Source organism: Anguilla rostrata, chromosome 7, assembly GCF_018555375.3.
Source record: "Anguilla rostrata isolate EN2019 chromosome 7, ASM1855537v3, whole genome shotgun sequence".
In the NCBI taxonomy this organism is placed as follows: Eukaryota; Metazoa; Chordata; class Actinopteri; order Anguilliformes; family Anguillidae; genus Anguilla; species Anguilla rostrata.
Window position 1 is genome coordinate 25,493,124 of NC_057939.1, and position 24,566 is coordinate 25,517,689.

Here is a 24,566-nt window from a genome sequence, read left to right on the forward strand (position 1 = left end):
GAGAGGGGAACCCTGGCGGAAAGCTCCGGAAGCCTCCTCCTGTCTCCGCAGCGACACTCGAGGCCTCATCTGCCCGTTCTGCTCTGCTTGCCCACCACTCCCCCCCCCTCCCCTCCAGCTAGTCCTTCACGGTCGGCTCGCTCCTAATGCGTCCTACCGTCTCCCGCTCGGCATTGTGGGGGATCACCGGGGCCTGATCCGGACAGGCCCGGGGGCTGCCCGACCTGTGCAGAGGGGTGGGTGGGGGGGGAACCGATGCTGGCGAGTTCCCCAGGCCTGGCGTTGCACAAGGGAGCGTATCCACCAGCAGAGGGGCCAGGAGACCAGGTGTCCAGATTGGGTGAGAGTCCGCTTGGATTCCTCCAGAGTGCTCTCAGAAAGGGGGAGGGGGAGGGGTGGGCTGTATAGGTCCTCCAGGGTGGGGTAATCGGGGGGGGGAAGGGCCAGAGAAGGGTGTGAAACGAGCCGAGACCTCGGGGACGGAGTCTGGCGCCACCGCCATCCCCCCGGTGAACCACGATTGGCCGAATCTCTCATCACCCCAATGCCCTTCCCCGAAACCCTGTCCTCGGGCCCGTTCTTTCCAGCTCCCGTGCTGGGAAGTGTTTAGCTGTCCTCCGACGCTGACACCTCTCTCCCCGAGTGCTTTGCGCGTGTCTGGATCAGAGGGGAGCCTCTCTGGAGCCGCCCCATCTCCCCTGGCTGTCAGCGACACAAACTGCTGCCAGAGCCTGTTTAACCCATGGGCTGGCTCATCTCACCTGTGTGTGTGTGTGTGTGTGTGTGTGTGTGTGTGTGTGTGTGTGTGTCTGTATGTACGTGCGCATGTGTCTGTGTCTGTTTGTGTGGTGTGTGTGCGTGTTTGTGTATGCGCATATGCATGTGTCTGTGTGTGTGTGTGTTTGTGTATGTGCGCCTGTGCCTGTATGTGTATATGTGTATGGGCTTAATCTTGGGTTTCACTAGGTAATATGTGAGAATGCCAGGCGTGGAGTGCAATGCTCAGGGTTGGCACTGGGCACTGCGGTGGTGGAGTGCTCTGTGTGCCCAGGTGTGTTTTCTGTGCGCTTGTGTATCGAGTTCTCCACACCCAGCACTTGATGGGGTTTATTGTGTGCGTGTGCATGTGTGTGTGCGCGTGTGTGTGCGCGTGTGTTGCCATGAGGGTGAGATGGCCAAGGTGGCGTTGCCTGGCTATGCTGCCAGCCTTGGATTTCAGGGCTCACAGGACACCCCTGAATGCAAAAGCTCTGTTTATCCACAACTGAAAAAGTCATGCATGATGAACACAGATTAGGAAAATGGTCTCTGGAGTGCTGGAAAGCCTAACGTTAGTCTTTGCCATGACCTTGACATTTCCCCTTATTAAGCGTGTTACACCTTTTGTATTTGGCAATGGTCACAGTCGTACATTGACACATTCATTTTGCCAAGTGGCACAGCAATAGAGGCACAACACAGTGGACCTGGAGGCCAGGATTCAATTCAGTGGTGAAATAGCCATAATTTCGAAAATAAAGTAAACAAATGAGAACTGTAAATATCCTAAATACTTCAATAGACTATGGTAACTTATACCAATCTGTATTCCTGTTTTACCTGCGAGCAAGATGTTTTCCTTTATTTATTGTGCTTAAAACAAAAAAACCACCAGCTATGCATCGGAGGGTTACTGAGTGCATACAAGTTTTTACGCAGTGCAAATTTCTCTGGAGAACATGCAGCGTGCTGAGTATGTAGTATAATATGCGTACCAGCTGCAGCTTATTAAAGGTCTAAGTCACTCTTCTTTCACTTGCTGTTAAACTACCGGGAGTTCTGCGAACCTCACGCACATCTGCCGTCCATGACCCGTGCATTACTCCGGACCATTCTTATTTCCAATACGTGCGCACAGTGCGTTGGAGTGACATGGCAACAGAGCATTACTGTTTAACAATGGCGGCTCTACTTTTTTAATGAGTATCGAATTAAATGAAACGGTTCTTTTCTGTGACTGAGCGTCCGTGGAAAACATGAGCCTCTGTGGAGTTCTCGTTCTTCGTTCTCTTCCTCGCTCGCGTCCCTAGTTGCGCGTGACGATAGCGAACGTTGCTTCGCGTGTCCGTAGCGCTCTCTCCGCTCGCGCAACGATTTCTTCTCGCGGTGAGGAGGAGAAGGAGAGCGAGAGGGGGAGAGTGTGTGCGCGGAGGGGAGGTTGCTCGGGGCTGTTCAGTTATCCCAGGGTAAAGTAATTACGCGAGCCTGCTGGGGCCAGCGAGGAGTGCGTCGGGCCCTGCGGACGTCCAGCTGAGCAAACAGGAGAGAGGGAGAGGGAAGGGGAGCGCTTCCATCGGCCAGCTGCTCCAGGACAGGGAGACATCGCTGATCTCCGGACACTTCTTCACTTCTCATGTCCTTCTGAAGTAGTGTTAATGAGTTATGCAGTAATATGTCCCCATATGTAGTACGCTGTACTGTACAATCCTGCTTTGTTTGGAAAAGCCAATGGTCAATTAAAAAAAAAAAGCAAATTACTGGTCACATAGGCTATCCTTTATTGTACATATCAACACAAGTCAAAAAACTATTAAATATGTCAAATGAATAAATACAACCCCTGTAAATGTGGCAAGAGTGTCCCGTGAATTTGTTGCCTTGCAGCTTATGTTGACCTGCTGACCTTGTGGAGGAAGGAATGAATACATTTGAAGAAAACAGCTTCCTTGTTTAGTTTGTTTATTTGACTATTACATTCAACAATATGTGCAAGGAAAGCAAGCACATATTATTTGGACATATAAAATAACTGCAGATGTTTTGCGATTTGTTTTTATAGGTATTATTAGGTATTACGTCTGTCAGAAATGGAGTGATGGGATTAGGGAAATTAATTTATTTACTGGATTGTACCGACCCTTCCTCAGCAAAGCCCTCAGGAGATCTGTCATGGCCATGGCTGTTTCAAAGCCAGATAAAAATGTTGTAGCAAATGAAAAGAAATATGTACTATATTATGTTTCATCCTGTAGGTATAAGCTATGTCTGGGCAGCTGGATCTAGTCCCTAATTGTGGTATGTTCCTCAATTTATCTCCACACATAAAATGTGACAGTGACAGACCTAGGTAAAATACAATATGACAGACCTGGGTAAAATACAAGTCAGAAATATTTTTGATGTTGGTAGAGTTTGAAAACTGTAAATCCCTGATATGAGTCAGCTGAATGTTTAAGAGCCAAAAATATGCAATGATATGAAAGGGAATTTATTTTGAATGCTGGTGAAAATGTATGTTTCTTTTAAAACCATCAGCAATGTGGAGTAATTGTGCTGGCGATTTTACTATTTTAGGTAATGATTTGACTCGGGTCCAATCAGCACCAACCTGTGTAAATTACACACAAGGACGCATGCTTTCCACCTCAACAGCCACATTCCTATTGGATGAAAAGGCGGTCAGTGTACTTGTGTGCTCGTACACAGCTCAGAATCACCTGTTCCCCCACACAGCTGCATGACTCCTACCCAGTTTGGTTCCACTTCACCGGTCTCCGTGTTGTTCTGTTACACACGAATCTGTGTTACCTGAGTCCTGAGCAGCTCAATATTCCATTGGCCCTTTACAGCAGTTAGGGTTCTGAACAGACCACATGATAGCCTTTAAGTGTTCGGAATCAGATTGCAAGCCACCCTGCAAGTTTCCTGTCAGAAATGAACCTGTTGACTCTTAGTAAAAATGAAAAAAATAAACGGAGATGAGAGAAGTAGAATATTGAAATGCAGAGGACAGTTTAATAAAATAAATCATTTCTGTTTGAGAAACCTAACTGTTACATACCAGCACATACATACTTAAATTAAGAACAGTGTACTGTTCACCTGAGCTGACTGCCATGACTACAGCACTTTTCACCATTTTTAAAATGTTTTGTGGGGTTTGGAACAGGGATGAAAGCATGAGAACGCCACACACAGGACGAACCTCCCCAACGTTCCGGAATCTCCGGGGTTAACCGACTTTTCGCATCGCGGAATCTAAATCCCTCTCCAGTGATGGACATTTTGATAAGTGTCCGCGATTTATATCTTAAAGCCATCCCTTTGTAGGGGGAGTATAAAAGAGAGAGTTCAGGGAGGATAAACTTAGCTTAGATGAGAGGAGAGGCTAGCCTTTCATCTCTGAGCAGGCCCTGTGTTTTTTTTTTTTTTACACAATGTCCCTCCAGTCAACGCAACAAAAGAGCTCTTATGTGCCGGCCCTTGCTAGCGAGCCTGATACTGAGGCTCCGGTGATGGTGGCTGGGAGATGTCTTTGTGACCGTGGCGGGGCGGAGGAGGAGGGGCGGGTGAATAAAGAACAGTTCATAGAAGGAGGGGGGAGAGAGGCTGACTAGCTGCAACTCAGCCTCTTGGGCAGGGTGGCTTGCTCTGGGAGACGGTATATACCTCTGGATCGAGCCTGCAGTCTGGTGCCGGTGCTTTGAAGGTTTTTTTATTTATTTTTTTTTTTTTGGTCGGTGATCCTAGTACGAGAGTTGGCACTGTGTCCACTTCTCCCTTTTTGAACCCGGTGCCTTTTGAACCAAAGGATGGTACACTGGACAGATGGTAGTGGACTGATGCTCCTTCTGCGAGCCGACTTTCATGCCAGTGCATCAGAAAAATAAATAATGCACAAAAAAAACTGAGGAGCTATTTGGTCTCTTCTTAAGATGTCAGTAAGCATCTGCTAAATGTGGATATTTCGCTACTGTAGGCACTTGACAGATTTAGTCTTCCATCTCTGTCCACCGGGTGATGAAATAGGTCATCGTAATCGTAATAGGTAATCCAAAATATAATGGGACATGAAGTAGAATCACAAAACCCATTAAGCAACCAATATGCTCTTCCTTACATAAGATCTAGTGACATATTTGAGCCTTTACCAATAAGATCTTGCATCTCTTCCGTTAAACCTTCATTTCTCACTCCTTCTATTCTCACCCATGGCAGTTGAATGTGTCCACTCCCCCCCCCCCCCACAGCAGGGCATGACCCGACTGTCCATTTACTGTCATCCATTGATTGACTTACTCATCATTATATTGGCACTATTGCTCATATTAATTAGGTGAAAGCTCTTATGTTTCTCATACATCCGGTCACTCTGGATAAGAGCATCTGCTAAATGAATGTAATGTAATGTAACATACATGACACTAATTTATTTGCTGAAAAGATGCCCTTAACCAGAGTACCTTAAAATGATGTTTAAAAAATACAGGACAATCCATGTATTACAGTTTGAAATGAAGCTTGAGTTCAGTTTGGGTTAAGTACCTTGCTCAAGGGCAGTGCCTCATCATGGATTTGAGCCTGTAACCACCAGGACTGTGTGCAACCTTGTCCCCAGTTAAAAACATAAAATAAAATAAATTAAGCTTAAGCTGATACTGTTTTAAGATTCCGGTCTACCATCACCAAAGGGTACGTTCTGCTTAATATTTGAGGCGATACTCTCTAATTTGAGATGCTGCAATTCCAAATAGGAGTTGCCACAACAAAAAGTATGTGTCTCCAGGGCAAAAGTTGAAAATGGTGGACTGAGTAAAGGGCGTGCGAATGGAGCGGCCGTGGTTGTCGTGGTGATGCCAAGATGAGCCGTAACCATGGCTCTATGGCTCCGGTCCAGATGCTGTTGCCCTTCGATCCCATCAGAATTTTTGCATCCATTAGTTTACAAAGATTTGGCCCTGGTTTCCCTCAGTGTTGCTGGAGGTTTTGTTACAGAATCTCAAACTCACATCTTGTCTTGTCTAAGACAGCCCAGAGAGGACTGCTTCCTCATTTACTCTCACTCATTTTCCTGCGAATGGCTGGAAAATACAAATCCACATGAAAACAGCTCTTGCTGCATTAAGTGACCGCCTCAAGAACGTATAACAAAATTCCCTAATTACTTGGCTAATTAAAGCCAAAAATACCTGTCTTTTTTGCTGAGTCAGTCTCTTGGTTGTTGAAGAGCTGTAGTCATATATTTGGCATGCATACGGTCCAGAATGTTCCATTCTTTGTATGAAACTTGTGCAGTTGTCATGGTGCCAGACCCAGTAAAGTGTAATTTATCTGAATTGGCTGTCATCAGTTTTTTTTTTCAAATGAGCAATGAGGACTAAACAAAAACTATCCTGATTCCAGGTAGCATTGCTACAAAATTCAGTTTTTTTTAGTTTTTTTTTTTTAAAGAATGTCTTCTACTGCTTGTCGGCAGGTGAGGAACTCATTACTCAGCTGTACATGCATATAATGACTTACTGCTGGATCTTTTACTCTCTCAAACAAATCATCAAACCTACTTTACAGAAGGGTTTATCTGTTATGGCCTTACAGTATATTATTACATTGTAACTGTGATTATTTTAATACATAACATATTCAGGGATAACCATTTTTGTCCATAAATTTATCAAATGAAAACAATTTTAATTCGCTGAAAACTATTTGTTGAAATTTCAACATACAGTGCATTTCTCTGTGTGATGTAGCAGGAAGTACTGTAATGCTAATGTTTTATGTTTTTTTAATATACTGAACAGCACAATATGACTAATTAATTAATCCCTCTCATTTTCCTCATTGTTCAAGCAGATGTCCTCTTTAGCCAAAAAAAAGTAACAGGTTATCATTTGTGGTCCAATTAGTATATCTTACAGAGTGTGGCTATAGAGTTCAAAACCCACCACAGAAACAATATAAAAAAGGTACAAGTACTCAGTACAATGGCCTCATGTGTGATTTCAAACAATGCAGAGATGCACCAGTGTCCTGTGCCCATAAATCAAGTCAGGATCAATCAGCTTAGTCACACATTTACATTTATGACAAAGAAATGCCTGGTCCTGCTTTGTAAAATAGATCATTACACTAACACATGTCCACCTGTTTTTCTGCCATTTGAAGGGACATCTGGCTAAACAAAGGAGAGAGGAAAAGAACTGGCAGGAAAACAACTGATCATAATATCAGTAATTAAATCATGTTCTGCATGCCTATTATAATTATGATTTTAGATGCTGGGTATTGAATCAAAGTATAGTCCAAATCCAATTCAGAGCTCACCTAGTCTGGTATTACAAACCTCATATAGCTAATTGACATTGAGAATATTTTCTTTTTAATTGTCGGAAGGGCTTTGAATTTCTCCTTAGGGGTCCAAGCCTATTTGAGTGTTCTTAATGGGTACGGGACCAAGAAACAACACAACTCTGAGGGAATGATTTTGTAGTGAAATATCTAAATGTGCTTATTGTGTTATATGGTAAATTTGTGTGATAGATTTACTGTAAAAAATTGACACTGACAGCTACAACATTAAATAAACAATACCAAAACATCAACAGTATCCCAGTACAAGTCCAAAGTTTAATATTGCAATAATCTCCTTTGGAAATTGCAATAATGTTAACCCTCTGGACCATACATTTATATTTACATAGGTATTGGTCACATATAATTAGAATTTTTTTTAACATGACAGAAGCAAGACCGTGGAATAATGGAAGCAAATCCGTTTGTGTCTGCCGTAAACATGAATTTGTGCGAACATTAAATGGTTTGCACAGTGGAGTTGCTGATGTATGTCTTCTGGCTTCATGCACAGATGATGACAATGATGATGATGATGAAGAAGAAGAAGCGGCTGTTCCTGTCAATCTGATTAAAGCAGCGAGGTGTTTTATTTCCGCCCCTGGAGTTTGAGGCGTGGAGCCTGGAGCCAGCGTCTGCAGCATTTAGTTCGATAGCTGCAGCGTTTAGCTCGATAGCTTCCCATCCCAGAAGCAGGCAGGCTGGTATAATTCACAACTTCCTGGTCTATGCAATATTGATCATTTTATTGATTTTTCCCAACCACTCACTGAAACTGAATGGACAGGAAAAAAAATAATAAATCCAATTAAACCTGTAAGAAAGGAGAGAAGTTAATCCTAATCCTATCATGAAAAATTTCCGTTTTTTGGTTCAAAGTCAATGAGGTTTGTGTGGAGCCCTGAGGAGCTCCTAGTGACAGATGGGAAGGGGCCTCCTAAGGGCCTCCACTGGAATCAGATCACTGTTACAGGGTCCAGAAAGTAAGGGGAGGAGGAACATGTAAAGTATGCAAATGTTACGTCACTTCAACTAGGTCTCAATAAATTTAATTTTCGTTGATTTGATTCAATTCATTAATTGAACATTTTGTTCTTGCTAGGATTTTCATTTCAGTTCATTCACACTGAATGTTCCTGAATCCGTGAATTGACTGATCTGAAACTGAATTAACGCCATACCTGACTCAGAAAACATTTTAGCTGAGAGAACCAGCATAAGAACAAGCCCCTGATTTACCGATACCTGGGATTCACTCACATGCTTGCAGATGACAAATATCTAATGTTGTCTAATAGCCTCCTAAGACCTGACAATTTGTTTTTGTCCCCTGTAGCGGACATGAGTCATTTCACTTCAATTCAACAAGCTTTATTGGCATGAAAGTAATGAAGAAATACTGCCTAAACCATAGAGTTGATATACACAAATAAAATAAGATTTAAAATTTGATTGGTTACAATAGTGAGATTAAAGGATACTTTATTGTCATGTCATGACATATCTTGCCACAAAGGGGGCAGTAATACCCTCACCCATGACCATTTTTCTTCAGGGTTAAGGTGAGGGAATCCAGGCAATCCTTAGATATTGTCTTAATTAAAAAAATAAAAAAAACAATAAAAAAAACAATAAAAAAAACATATGCTCTACCATGCTGAAACATACACTACAAGGAGAATTCAATAAAAAAAATTTTTTTTTTGATTAATATTTATTTTCACTGAAACATGTTATTGTCATCCAAGACACTTGTATTATGTCAAAAAATGTTATAAAATGCTTGAACTTTTAGCTTCTGGGTCACAAGAGGACATTAGGCCTTATCTGTCACATCTGACTGAGAGACACAGCAAGAAATACAAGCAACCATACGTTAAGCAACCGCAGAATGTGGCTTATTAGTGTGTTATGTCACATGTCACCATGTTACCCACACTGTGTTCAGTTAAAATAACACAGTTTGTGTAAATGGTTGAAAAGCGAATGGAGGAAGTAAATGGGTGAGGGCAAAGGGCTGGAAACACTGCGGCCATTATTCTGGAAGCTTCTGCCATGTCTGCTGAATGGCCCATGTCACACGGACTCTCCGCCTTATTCATATTTACCGCAGAAGGGTTCTCACACAATCCCACAATTCACAGAAAGAGAGAGAGAGAGAGAGGAAAAAAGGAGCCAGCTGCCTAAACAGACGTAATCTGAGGAGGTGGAGGGCCGGAATGTGGAATGGTAGAAAAGGGGGTCTTTTCTGCTTTTTGCTTTTTTAAATAATAGGTCGCACAAAAAAGTCTCCACTTGTTCTGAACGTACAAAACAATTGACAAAGCTGCCTTCATTCACAGCTTCGACATTCATGTCAGGAAGTCGGGTTCATTTGTAAACTTGTAAATGCCAAGAACATGACTTTCATTGTTTCTGAAAAACAAAAAATAAAGCATGCACTGTATTCTGATTGCGTGCGATATGGGTGCTAATACTGGAAAGTTTAGTGATGAGATATGCTTTCCTTATTGCTTAGAATTTACAAGCCTAAAAGACAAAAGACATCCTGTATATTACTACTATAATCCACATTTTAATTTTGAAATAAAATTGATAGTTTTCTCAGGGCCTAAAGCAACAAATGATAACATATAAGAAAAAAAAAACACTGAATAAAAAATATTAATATTTCCATTTGAATTATTCTACTATTTTAATGTCCAACTTACAATTGCTGAACCTTTGCGGATATTCAGAATCAGAGGAATCCATCCTTTGTGGTAAATGAGTGAATTAAGTCCTTATCTTCCTCAGTATCAGTCTTCCCCATATGAGTGCGTATGGAGACACCAGACATCACGCTTTCCCTTTGCGGTTGGCCGAACAAAGGATTCGCGCTTGGAAGATGCCGCGATTTAGCAGCCTGCCGCTACCATGCACACGCACCAGCGAAAGGCTGGGTCCACTGGAGATTTGGACATCGACGGAGGCAGCTTGCTCTCCGACATATGCTGGGTGATGGTTTCAATATTTTAGGTGTCAGAGGGGATGGTCGCTACCTTCTGCTAAAGGTGGCAGACCCGTCTTAGCCTGGCAAGCTCTTTTCGGGTTTTGCACAGCATGTTCGTCAGTCCCCTAATACTGCCCCCTGTCCCACTTCCAAGGTTCCACGGCCCCTGGGTGAACATTTGGACATGTGCGGGCAGGGAAGGTCACACTGCCCGCCCTAGTGACCCCTGGTTTGGAGAGTATCTAGCATGGTGTCACGCCTGGTCTCCAACACCCAAAGGGTGTCCAATCAAGAGCTTAATGACTCGAATGTACACTGCAGAACATTCTAGCTGTCTTCTGGTAGGTCTTTAACCTGGACCTCAAAATGGGCAGAGACAACAGTCCTCAACCCCTGTCCTGGAGTGCCAGAGGTTCTGCTGGGGTCCCCAACCTTGGTCCTGGAGACCCTCAGGGTCTGCTGCATCCCCAACCCTGGTCCTGAATAGCCATAGCCCCTTCTGGTTTTTGTCTTCATCTAAAATTCAGCAAACCAATTCAGACCCATAAACCAGGTGAGGTAATTTAACTGTGTAATCAACCTGCTTTACTCAATCTTTGGACCTTTGACAAACAGGAAAATGGCATACAGGTAACCGCCAAAATCAAAGGAAACACTTGAGTAAACGAGGGATGCAAAGTATATTTGAAGCAGGTGCTTCCACACAGGTGTAGTTCCTGAGTCAAACAAACAACATCCCAGCATGCTCATGGCTTTGTAAAAAAAATCTACACAGGCCCAGTTGCCCATTCGTTTAGCAACCATGACTAAAGAAGAAATCTCACCCAGTGCACAGTTTCGTTGTGAAAAGTTTGTGAAGTTCTTGAAAGGCATTAAGGTGAAAACATGCCTACATTTGGTTGAAAAGTGAAAATTTTCTTGCTGACTAGGACATTGCCAGGCTATATTCGGGTAAAACCTGACCTTTTTGGGGTTAACCTTGTCCGTTTATATCAAACTGTCTCTTAACCTTCTATATGTCTAAATTCTGACATTTGCTCAACAGGCAGTGTTCATCTTAAAAGCTACCTTTAAATGAAGTAATCATTTAAGCAAGTGGTACCCATCAAAAATGAATACCGGCAACAATGGGTGCCCTGAACCAACAGTTTTTTCAGTGGCTAATTACTCTTCCTTGGATAATGAGTGCAGGTCTGCCTCCTACAGGTCATGATGAGAGATACAATTAAGCACAGAGACACAAGCCCATCCCCCAACCAAAGGAAACAGTCTTACTGTCCTCCAAACCCTAGAGGGAGACCTTATGTGATTCATTATGTGTTATCTCTGCAATATAGGTGTCTTTTTTTGCTTAACCTCAGCATCATCTCATTTGTGTTTGTGAGTTTTTGTCCCATGGCTAGGATTACTAGCCTTATGATATTGGTTAATGTGGGGATTTAAGTGGCTACACATATGCTAGTCATTAGAAGACATGGTTTGAAATAGGTAGGATGAGTTGCACAAGGCAGTTATTTATTTTTACACACATGGGTGGACAATTAGTGGGCAGCCATTCAGGCTCTCTTTTGTAATGCTGCAAACAGTGCTTTGTGGGGGAAACCGATGCATTTAATAAGATTTATTTTTTATTTTTATGGATGTTGAATTCAAACACATTCCATCTCACCTTGATCCAAAAACACAGCCTTTAAAAAAACGTATTTGTCATGCCATTGTTCTTTGAACGTTTTAAAAGCTGCGTCAGCCGTAACGCTCTAATTGCTGTTATAGGCTGTTAATGCGATCCTGGGCACTTCAGGACTGCAAGACCGAAGCTTTGTTCCTCGTAAAGACCTGACCATGTTATGGCAGCCAGAAAAGGTCATTCTGTGCTTTCACATGTCCCGACTGTTAAAATATTACTCCAGGTTCATCTGCTGAGTCGGCTGCTCTGTGGCACTCTCGCAAATAGAAAAGAAAAACAAAAGCCTTGTGATAATTAGCACATACCCTGAGTGAATTGTGGTTTATCTGAGCTTTTGTTTACAGATTTTGCGAAGTGTGAAATCATCTAAACAGTAAACATATTCATGTTTGTATATTTATAAAGATGCAAAAACCAGCTCTGCATACATTATACTTTAAAGGGATAGTTCCTTTTCTGAGGGTTTATTATATTTATTATGATTATGTTCACTTAAGTGTATGCTTTTGGTTGGCCCAGACAGTTTCTGCGTGACAGGATTTTTTTTAAGGTTCTGATGACCTGCTGGCTTTCAATGACAGGCAGAGGGCATTTGAAGATTTGCGGTTTAAGGCAAGAAAATGCACTTAAAGAAGCTCCAGCGCAACTTTTGTACAAATGCTATGCCTCTAGAGGATTTACAGTATATATGTGTATGATGTATAATATTGTTATTAATGTTTGACATTAATTTTATTTTAAATTGGAACAATTTCCTTTGCCATATGCAACCTGAGACCACTGCACTCAAGGAAATGTATCGACATGATATAAAAACCAATTGTGAATAAATGCTATAAAATTGATCTGATCGTATGTACTACCTCTGGAAACATAAATATCATTTTACAAGCTGCTTTGGAGTTACTTGAAGTGTATTTTCTAGATCACAAATCCCTGAAAAGTCCCCATACCTGTGATCAGCCTTACCAAAATATCAAAAATATTCTCATATACAGTATATGTACATAAATGTATACATACATATTCTGGCTATATATACATATAGCATATTCTGGAATTCAGGTCACAATTTGGAATTATACACTGAAGTAGAGTTTTTGGATGGGTAATTATGTATCTTGGAGTTTAGTTTTATTTGATAGAATTTCTGCTTTTACTTGTCTGTGCACCTGGCATAATGTATTTTATAATAGGAAAGACATTTTATCATTCTGGCTCACCCAAAGCCTCTTAAATACTTTAGCATTAAAGGCACTTTTTAAACAAAAAGTGAGACTCTGTCTTGTGTAGAAGGGGAAACTACACTTTTGAATGGGTGTTGACATAGTTGAAGAAAGGATTAATTTTTTTTTTCATGATGTGAATGCACAAAGGAAATAAAAAAATCCTGTATTTTTTATTTTACAGGGCATTTCCAAAATGATATTTCATTGAAATGTACACTTTCTTGTCTGTATGTAATAGTTTCACAACACTATAATAGTTTTCTGAGTACAAGCAGAACTATGTGACAAATTTTGGTTGGGACGTTATCTATCTGTATTTCTATTAGTGATTTCAAACACCTGTCTTAGGTTAATGCTATTCACAAATGTACATTGTTTAAATAAGAGTTCATCTGGTAAATATATGAATATTATTTGAATTGTCTTTGGAGACTCCAGGATTCTCTTTGGTTGTGCATTTGTTGTATTGTTCAGAAAGTGGGAGAGATTAAATATGACATTTCCTAGGAATAGCCTTCTCCCATACTGTTTTTCCTCTGTTCCATCTTTGCAAAATCGTCCTCCTAGTCGACTTTGCTTCTCCACAATTATTAAACAAAGACCTGCTTTTTGTGTTCAGCTCACGGGCGCCAGTTCAGGAAGAGGCGATAAAGTTAGCAGCAAAGCAAGAAAGATGTTTAAAGCTAATGTCAATTTTCAATTTTGTAAAGATTATTATTATTATTATTATTATTATTATTATTATTATTATTTGGGAATTAAAATCTTCAATGGAACTGTTCAAGGAAAATGAACTAGAATCTCCCCGTTTTCAATGACTTTCGATGCTTTCAAGTCTTTATCTGTCCTTAGGATATTACACTAAGATTTCTAAAATAGCAAAATTTCATAATCCTCTGTCCTCATTATATGAAGTTTTTTTAAATTTTTAATTTATTTTTACAAACCATCTCATGCACACTTTATTGCCGGTCGTTGAGCAGATCTAGACTGTGAGTGGGAACAGTAGAAGGAGAGCCCTTGTAGCCTCGGCTGCAGTATGTGCCGGTCAGCTCTGCGTTCGGTTCACCTCTCTGGGGCATAAAGCTCTGGATGGCACATTTGCCAAAAACAGGTCTGTCTTTGATCCACCGTGTCAAACGCGACCATGCGTGCGTCTTCAACGCCTCTTTATCTGGCATAAATATTAATAGCTCAATTGCTTCCACCCTAAACGATAAATGAAATAAAAATAAATGTTCAGCAGATTTTATCGCACTCTTATGACATAAACGTGCCTGTGTTTTGACACTGATGTGCTGAAACCTTGACGTTGGAGAGGTGGCCTACTGCTTTGTGAACATAGACTTCGAAAACCCCATAATGTATTGTGCTCTGCACTTGAATTTTATCATGATGCTATCTCCTAAGGAAAGCAACCCTGTCTAAGATCCCCCCGCCCCCCCTACTCCTCTTTACATCAGCTTGTCTTCACATATTCATCTGCGGCCTGAACAAAAAAGCTCATTGTCTGTGTGGACCAAGCACGGCATAAAGGTCTGGCAGTCTGCTTGTGTTGGGACTTAATTAAAGGCCAGACTTCGCACGGTGGTCGAAATAAGGCGCAAAGTAACAACTATCGAAATGTTTCCCGTTCATCACGAACGCGGAGTCTTTCAGCCCACGTTTTGGGTAAAGAGAGAAGCTGTCTCCTGTCTTGACCTGATTGTGAGAGTTGTTGCTGTCAGTCACGTCGACTCTAATGTTATTTTGCTCCTTAGCGATGCAATAAAACAAAACTGCCTTTGAACAAACGCTTTTTTTTACATCATTGTTCAGTATGCAACAAGACCTAGCCTTCATAATACTTCGCAAATATGTCTTAAATGTGACATATTACATTTGTGATTGTACAAGTATTATTGTTTAGTATCTTTATGTCCAATATATTTTTACATATATACATACAATTTTTAGCACATAATGACACAGCAATTCAAGCAAATTAAATGAGGCCTTGAAAATGTAGTATCATTTTATTGTTAAATTTACACTTTTTTCACAGTTTTTAAAAAGTAAAAATCTTGATCGTATGAACACTGGCATTTAAATAAAAAAGAGTTGCCTGTATATCTTTCATGGATAAGAACCACCGCATTATGAGAGCATTCATATTAAAACAAAAGAAACCATGAATCTAGAATACAGCGACAAGCAACGACAAAAAAATCCCCTACCTGGGAATGCAGAAAGTGGCAAAGGACTGACACAGGTATTTAAGTTGCTCAGCAAGGCTGTTTCAGTGACTAAGCAGCAATGTACAGCTCAATTCTTACAGGGCATTGTGCATTGCATGAGCCACAGCACAGCTTTCCCTGTGTGGTTCAGAAATGCAACACGGGTCCCCACCTCTTCAGCGTTCCTTGCCTCAGGCTTCTCTGTGGATTTGGTATTTCGTTCTGATTATTTATTTTAAACGTTAAAAAAAAAATTTCCATTCGTCTATTTATTTCATTCGTTTATTTATTCATTTATTTTTGTAATCTTTCTCTTGTTTTCAAAAAAGCTCCTTTCTCGATGGCCCGGCTAAACCGGTTCCATATGAGCTGGAGGTTGCCCCCGGCGACGGTTGCGCGGTCGGGTCCAGCTGCCGCCGCCGCGGCTACCTGTGTGTTCCGCTCCGGGCGAGCGCGCTCCCTGACATCTGAACCGAGCCCGCCGAGCGCCATCGGACTCGCATGGCTTTTGTTTGGAGATATTAATTCCTCGCTATTTGGGCCTCTCCTCATCTGCATGGAAGTTTTTTTTTTTTTTTTGGAGGGGGTGAGGGGTTTTTTTTGGGCCGGGGGAGGGGTGGGGGTGGGGATGGGGGTGGGGGTGGGGGGCAGCGCACGGATCCAGTTGAACAATATACAACAGACAAGAATGCAAATAAACTTTCGCCAGCCTTGCTTCCACTCTGGCAAGCGAGCCCGCCCCCTCGCCGGAGACTTTCTGCACTTCCCTCTGCTCCACAAAAGAGCCATGTTTGCCACTGCGTTTGTCAACTGTTCCTTAAAAATAAAGCTGGGTCGAAAAGGGGGGGGGGGGGGCTGTGTGGGATGTAGGGAGGGGGGTTTGTGTGTGTGTGTGTGTGTGTGGGTGGGGGGTGGGGGGGGTGGGGGGTTCGGTAAGACGGCTGATCCTTGTCATTGCACCGGCGAGGTTGGAGTCATTGGTAGTGCGAGAGATTATTTCCCATGATGCAGCGTGATAAGGATTGGCCTACATGTAGCTCAGCATGCCGCGGAGCCCGATGCTTCCCTGATTAGGTGTCTTATCTTCCGTTGGGCTGCGTCTGATGAGAGCCGCTGACAGAGGCATGGCAGGGACCGCGGCCGACGGCTCCATAAAATGGCAGCTCTGCTACGACATGTCAGCCAGGACGTGGTGGATGGTAAGTTTGACGTGTTTTTTTTTTTTTTCTTTTTCACTTTCTTTCTCTCTTTCATTTTTTTTTTTTTTTTTTTTTGGTTGGGCTTTTTTCTTTTCCTTTTTTTTTTTTTTTTTGAAACTTAACTCCTCCTTCGTTGCCCCAGATGCACGTGTTGGAAAGTTTCAATGAGCGCGGTTTGTTTTTTTTTTCTTTTTGTTTTTTTAACGTGTGTGTGTGCGTGTGAATTTTCGCTTTGTGAGAAACTTCACTCCCTCTGTGTTCTTTTTTGTCTTTTGCTGGGTTTTGTTTGTTTTTTCTAATGAAAGCCGGGTCTAAAGGAGACGCTTTCTCCTCTCCTGGCACCAGAATGGGCTTTTGTTTCTGAGGCGATGGGACAGAGACCCTGGGCGCTGTGAACTGTGGGTATGGTGCCACTCCATTTTGATCAACAAAATGCTAATTTTACAGTTCCCCCCCCCCCCGCCCACCCCACCCCTGCCCGAAGCTTGGCATGAGGCTGGTTTTTCGGAGACCCTGTCGCTAAGTAGAATAGGTCTGGGTAAGAGAGTTTCAGTCTTTTTTTTGCGGGGGTGGGTAGGGGGGGTTGAAGGGGGGGTTGGGGTTGTGTCGCTCTGCTTTTTTGGCTGACGGGCTGTGACTTTGAGCCGAAATGGTACCGCCGCAGTGCTGCTCCTGTCGCGGTCGGGCTGCAGGGAGGTGTCTCCACAGACAGGACGGGTCCCCTGTGAGGAAGGAGGCTCTGTGGTGTGACAGTTGGGTCGCTGCTCCTTAATCAGCAGCACGTTGCCTCGCCACTCCTGCTCCTTCACTTCAGTGCACCCCCCTGCCAGTGGGGTACATGTAGTGTCCTGTGGTATTTTTTCTTAGTAATGTTATTATATATATATATATATATATATATATATAAATATATATGTATATATATAATTGAACTGCATTGCTATGGCTGGACACCTACGGCTGGCCTTAAACCCCCCCCCCAATTAATTTACTGCCCCTCCCTGTACTCTTGTGGCTACGAGCTGTGTTTTTTAAAAAGGCCGGATTTGCAGGGCAGACTGGGGTATCCCTGCCGCCCCTCTAATTCCCCCCACATTTTCCTCACAGTCAGACATAGGACTCAGAAGCTGAAAAACTCTCTTGGAAACTGGAAAACTGGAGAACTGTAAAAGTGGGTCTGTCGCTCGGCGACGGCGTTCGGCCGCAGCCTCGCGCCTCGCGACCGGCGTGGAACGAGGGGTCCGTCCGTCCGTCCGTCCGTCCGCTGGCTGACGTTTCTAATTATGATTCCGAACTCTCTTCTGTCTTCAGTGGTGGGGGGTCCGCTGCCCTTGTGCCCTTGTCTTCTGTCCTTTGGTCTGGGTCATTGTTTTCCTTGCTGGGGGGGGGTAGGGTGATGGGGGGTGGGGGGGGTGGGGGCTGATTTCTCTGCGAGCTCAGATGAGGTTGTGAGACAATAGCTCCTTTATTCCGTGGGTACGGACAGACTGGGCTGGAAGCTTCTCTCCCATGCCAGCCTCCCAGGGTTGTGTTTTATGACAAAACTTTGTTTCAAGTCTTTCCAGACAACTCCCCCTACCGCCCCCCCCCCCCCCCCTCCACAGTTTGACACTGAAGAAGCTACTTTACCAACAGAAACCTAGTAAGGGTAACAGGCTTGTATCTCGGCTTCTCTCTCTGCGTGTGGTTCTTAACGTCTGAATTCTGCTTCATTTTTACCGAGTTTGTGTTTTTCTCCATGTTTTGTTGGTGTTGTTAGAGAGGAAGATGGTCTGTCATCAGCTATGCTTGTAAAGCGCTGTCAAAAAGATGATATAGATTACACATATTCCTTGCTTTTAATTTTCTCTGAGCATCTCAGAATGAAGGATCTTTGCCTTCGGCATTCCCATAGGTGGTTAATATAAAATGTTTGTCTTTGTGTCTCGTGTGTTATAAGTAATATGGATCTTGCGCAGGTAAGCATCTTCGTAGTTATTTTTTATTCCTTATTTCATATGTAATAATAAAAGTTTTCTCAGTTTTGGTTTTTATAGTAATATTAGTAATATAGATGGCTGTTATTCATATTTTTATCATTGTAATGTTTTGCTAGATTTAAGAATTATTTACCTATTTTTAATTGCTACGTTCTTTAGGAGAATAAAATAAAGAAGTATAATCAGTTCTATAAAGCGCACCAAAGGGGGTTTGTTTGAATGGTTACAGTACAAGAACAAACAGGCAAATCGTCATTTAAGTCATTTTAATGTGATTATCTCCTCAATTTGTTCAGAGAAATTTTCTCTCGGCTGCGGAGATGCTTGTCCTTGTCGCTGTGTGAGGGATTTTAGCATGCCAGATGCCACACTCAGTCAGAGGTCAGGGGGGATTGTATTTTCCCCAAATAATTTACTGTAAGACTGTTTTTGGGTGCCTGAAAAAAATATAGATTATTTCATAGACCAGCAATACCGATGTCAAAAGATCAATGTTGTAGCCAGAAGAGCTCAGAATCCATTTTAATCTTTAGGCTGAAAGCAAAGCATGCTGATGTGCATCAAATGAAAAGTATTGATCCAATGAATTCTGCCTCTGGTAATTTTGCTGTATAAATCAAAAGAACAAGATGCTGCACACAAACACCCGGAGCAAGTTATTTGAATTCAGATATTGCACACAGTTACCAGGCAACAGGATGGTTACCACTTGAATTAATGCTGCTGAACAGCCATAGTAAATAATCCAATTGACTATGTTAATTTACTCGTGTTTAAGATGAATTTATTTTAAATAATAATATTGTAAACAAAACAAAAAAACCACTATATCTTTGTATCTGATACATATTATAATGAGCAAAAATATAGATATTCTTTATATAGGGTTGCTTTTAAACTGAGCACCCAAAGGAGGACAGTGGTTATTTGAAGACTTGTGCCACTTTTACCTCTCACATCAGAATATTTTATGGGAATACATCCATGTAAAATATACTCAAAATGTTGTGAACTATTTCTGATGCCATTTGATTTTAAAATGAATTATTTTGGAATATTATTGCGAGGTATTAAAAAAGTCTTTAATTTTATTCCTTACATGCATCTGTTTAATCTGATAAATAAATATCTTTTAAATCATTTTACATGCTATTACTCAATCACCCATCACAAAATTAAAACATGACAAATGATTGTTTTGTAAAATGAACTATTTAATGCCACAATAAATCAAACAGGATTGTCCAACATGTCTTACAACAAAACCAGATTGACCTAAATGCCTAAATGACCTTCATTACAAATGTGATTTTTCTGTTTTTAAATAAAATGCTTTATTGTTTGAGGCCTGCTAAATCGTCTGTCAATACTCAAGCAGATTATCTTCAGGAGTCAATTTTTGTAACTTTGTATTTTTAAAAATATTTTTATTTGGTGTTAGAACATTTCTTCACATTATCTAAGAAGAAGATAATTTCTTCTCCTTAGATAATGTGAGATGATACCTAAAATGACATACAAATTACAAAATTGTGCATTAGTTATATAGTAACTTCATGCAGACACTGACCAGAAATATTTCTTGAGCACATTTCCCATTGCTGAAGTTTAAAACTGTCCAGCAGATGACAGCAGAGAGCAGCACAGTTCACAACAGTACAGTAGAGGACAGAAAAAATAATTCTGGACAGTGCAGTAAAAATTATCTTGGAGGCAAAGATTTTCTTGTTAGAATATGAGAGATTATGCTGCATCATTTATGCATTTAATGAACAGAGTAAAATCAAAATAATTTTTTACCACCAGGAATTACATTCTTTTCAGACAATGTATTTCCCTGCAATTCTATAAACCACTGTTACAAGGAGGTATGCTTTACAACTTTATAAAATATCAGTCAAGACAGTCATTGTAACAAGTAATTAATTTCACAGAGTTCAGGTAGTTTATGTAAAAATAAATAAATACATAAATATAAAAATCCTCAGGAATTATATAAATTGAAGAAAAATAATATAACTAAAACATGGCCATTCAATGAAATGCACAACAAAATAGCTTGTTTGAACAGATACCCCTTAATTTGTTGTTTAGTATGAAAAATATGAATTAATATTTCATTTCATGTTGTTAATGTGAACAGAAGTAAGTTTGTGTGCCCTTTGCGTAATGAACAAGGTTTATGGTTAGGGTTAGGGTTACTGCGCAGTCCAGAAAACCTGATGACTCTGTTTCTGGGATAAAGACAAGAATAGACTAAAATATACCAGAAATATATCCTACAACACCAAAACCTTTTGGCCATCTACAATGTCAGAAAAGCATATCATACCTACAGTCAAATATGGCGATGGGTCGTTGATAATTTGGCGCTGTTTTGCTGCCAGTGGTGCAAGGGCTCTTGTGTCATATTGAATTCCACCAAGAACAAGACGTTTTAGCCAAAAGCCTCGCTAACCTGCCAGGAGGCTGAGACTTGGCCATAGGTGGTCTTTCCAACTGGACACTCGCCCCAAGAATTCATAAAAACAGCACTGGAGTGGTTCTGTGAGAACAAAATCAACGTTTTGCAAAGGGCATCTCAGTCACCGGACTTACATTCTACATCCAAGAAGCTGCGGTTTGAATTGAAGAGGGCAGACCATAAGTGCAATTCTAGAGATAACATCAAGGGTGTTGAAAGGTTCTGTATGGATGAATGGTTCAAGATCCCTCCAAATGTGTTATGCAGCCTTATCTAGCATGACAGGAAAAGGTTCAATGCCATTATTCCTGTCAGGAGAGACTTTTTAAAAAATTCATATGTTGCTCAATTTATTTTATTTTTAAATATTTTGATTAGGGACAAACAACATCAAAAACACACAAGATATACATCACATAATACATGCACACACCATCCAGAAATTCAAAGATAAAAGACAATTACAAATAAGGCACTATATAATAGAACCAGCTTTAGACCCCGTGGGGGTTAACAAAACATACAAATACATAAAAAGATAAAAAAAAGGAACATACTGAGAATGTCATTTGAAATTTCTATACTCAATTTGTCCATTAAGTGTGCTCACCTATTTACCCAAAGTCCCACCCACCCTTAAGTGGCTGTGGACAAACCAATCAGACAAACGAGACATAACAGGAAAAAGTCAAGCACAGACAGAAAATTAAATATACAGCTGACAATACAAGAAAGTCAGTTATGAATGACATATAAAAAGTAGGGAATAGCAGACGATGCCCTATAAACTAGGGGGAAAAGGAAACAGCAAAAATAAATAAATTCAATAATTAATACAGGAATACAGGAATATATATATATATATATATATTTATATATATAAACACATACATACAGATATACTTAATTATACATATATGCATACTTGAATATACATATGTATAAATAAAATATGAATGGGGGGGTGTTAGCTTAATGTATGATCAATCATGTATCTGATGTATGTCCAAGATTTAGGGGCGTATGAGTGCGTCCATGTGTGAGTGTGTATGTACGTCAGCATCTGCATGTGCGAAGGTGTGTATGCATGGGCTTTTAGTATTAGTTCAATGGCAAGTCCAGGTTTTAGTAAACCTTTTTTATTTTTTAAATTTTTTTTCAGAGAGGCAATATGTTATTTCCATTGAAATAAGGTCTAATTACAGGTTGGTCCACTGTGCAGTATTTAGTTTGTGCCTGGTATTCTAATTCAAAAGTATTGTTTTCTTGGCGATGGTCAAGGCGACTGAGATAAGTACGTTGTGTCGGTCTGGGGTTTTGAGTATAGAGGCGTCACCCAGCAGACACAGTGTAGGAGACAGTACAATGCCACTGTTTAGAAATAAAGATGTAGAGTAAGCGATATCTTCCAAAAACTGCTGAGCCAGTGGCCAGAGCCAGGTGGCATGGTAGCAAGTGTCTGATACTTCAAGAGTACACTGAGTACATATGTCTGAACCCGTGCAACCCATTTTAAACATTTTATGGTGGGTGATGAGAATTCTGTGAATGACTTTGTAGTGAATGTGTTGAATGTTGTGAAATCATGTCATGGAGAAGGAGCAGAGCAGACAGCGGACCCAAAGTTGGATCGACAGGGATCTTTTTTCCCCATTGACTGGAGGGGATGAAAATGGAAGAGTCTATATTAGAGAATAATCTATATAATTTGGGCAGAAGTCCTTCAGAATTGTAAATTAAGAAGATATTTTCTAATAATGGGGGAGGAATAAGGTGATTGTTAATTGTATTTCTTTTGGATTTAATGGTGTTTTTTTATTGAAGGTAAAATTGAAATTGGTCTATGCATATACCATACCTCTGGACAAGATTCTGGAAAAAAGAGAACAATTTTATAGCTGAAGATGTGTTGTAGCTGAGTGATACCTTTTTGTTTCCAAATGATAGAGTTGCGCGGTGATTTATTGATTAAGAAGAGAAGGTTAGACCAGATTGGTGTGTATTTACTGGGTGTTAGGCCAAAATTGCAAAGTTTATTTAACTCCAGCCCAGCTGTCAGAGTTGTAGAAATGAAGCAATTAAAGAAATTAAAGCAAGGGAGTTTTTTTTTGCTGTTTTGTTGATGAACAATATATCAGATAGTTGAAGGTCTGTAGAATCTGATTGTTCTAATTCTAGCCATGCATTATGTTGGTGATTGTTGCTGATGCAGACGGTGATATATTGGAGCTGGTTTGCAAGACAATAACGAAAGAAGTTGGGGGTATTTAATCCTCCATGACATTTCTGTAGCCAGGCCAATTTTATGCAAGGGGGTTTATTTTTCCAGCAGAACTTATTGATTAATGTGTCTAAAGCAGCACTCAGTAGTAATTACAGGGGTTCTTTTTCTCAGAAATAAATGTATCCTTTAACAAATGCCTTAATAAATGACAATATTTTCCACATGTGAGAAAATTGCATATTTCAGAAATGGTGTAATTTGTTTTGTACAGATTTTTTTGTTTGTTGTTGCAAATATTCATCAAGGGTACCAATAATTAGACCAGAGTGCAAGTGCATCTACGAACCCCAATCAAAATGGAGGTGGGTTAGGTAGCGGTTGGCGCAGGGGTATAAAACATAAAAAGAGTAGGCAATATTACACAGGAAACACATGCATGCAAATATTTAAAATACACATATTTGAAATACAGTCCAACACTGGATGAAAGGTACCAAGAGTTGTGTATCAAGCAGGTATGTAACCAAGGGCTTTGCTTCTGTGACATGACTGCCAGTGACCACAAACATATAAAATAGGGTTAGTGTTGAATCAGCCATGATAGAGTCCAATCTTATCCCTTGTGGGATCATATAAACAATGTTAGTGCTGAAATAATACAAAACATTTTATGTAAGTATAATAAAATGCTACGTTTCATTCATGGTTTTACTGAAAGTAGCGTCTATATTTTTGGTAACAGTTATTCCCTACCAGTCACAAATTTAGTATTATAGAGTAGCCTACAATACTAAAGGCAGATGATGTCATTCTGAGGTATAATAGAGTCCTATATCATAGAATTGATTTTATTGCATATATTTGTGTTGAGATGGATGTGTTTATATTTTGCTTTCTCTCTCCGTTCAATACACTAGACTAATAATAATAATAATAATAATAATAATAATAATAATAATGTGCATTGATTTTAAGCAGGGTACATTCTGTTAATATTTTGCATACATAGATTAAGGCGGTTCAGTTAATTTGGTTTTTATCAATCCTCCAGTGTAGGTGCTTTGCAAAACTCGTCGAGTGGTCACCAACACCGTGCACAAGCGTCGTAAAGGATATGCACTCAGTCAACCCCGAGACGATGCTTACGGGGCCGGTGGCGGCTATGACAGTAGCCCATTGTTTCGCCGGGTGGTGGAGGCAGTCTAAATTATGAGAAGCCCGTTAATTTGTAGCGGCGGGGGTCACGCGAGGAGAGGTTGTTTTGGTTTTGGTGTGTGACCTTGACCCTCCCAAAGCCCTCAAAAGGGTTAAAAAAAACGAGAGAGCGTATTCAATTAGCTGAAACATTAGCCTCCTGCTCGCGCGGCCAGCCATCTCGCCCGTATTAGAGGGGGAAACCGAAACCTACCCACCAGATGCCGCGCTGCCCGGGTGCGGACAGGAAACCATCATTTGTCTCTAATCCC

The 24,566-nt window shown here is 40.9% G+C and overlaps 1 protein-coding gene across 6 annotated transcripts in view; it reads left to right on the forward strand.

Annotated features, from left to right (window-relative positions):
- Positions 1 to 16,217: 16,217 nt before the first annotated feature.
- Positions 16,218 to 24,566, forward strand: part of LOC135259474 (nuclear factor 1 B-type) — a 146,219-nt gene continuing 137,870 nt past the window's right edge. For 2 of the 6 annotated variants that reach the window (XM_064343917.1, XM_064343916.1), the window contains exon 1: positions 16,222 to 16,433. In XM_064343917.1, the coding sequence (XP_064199987.1) occupies positions 16,338 to 16,433 (96 nt within the window). In that variant the 5' untranslated portion in view covers positions 16,222 to 16,337. Of the gene's footprint in view, positions 16,434 to 24,566 lie in introns of all 6 variants that reach the window. The other 4 variants (XM_064343918.1, XM_064343929.1, XM_064343920.1 and 1 more) reach the window with 4 other exon arrangements.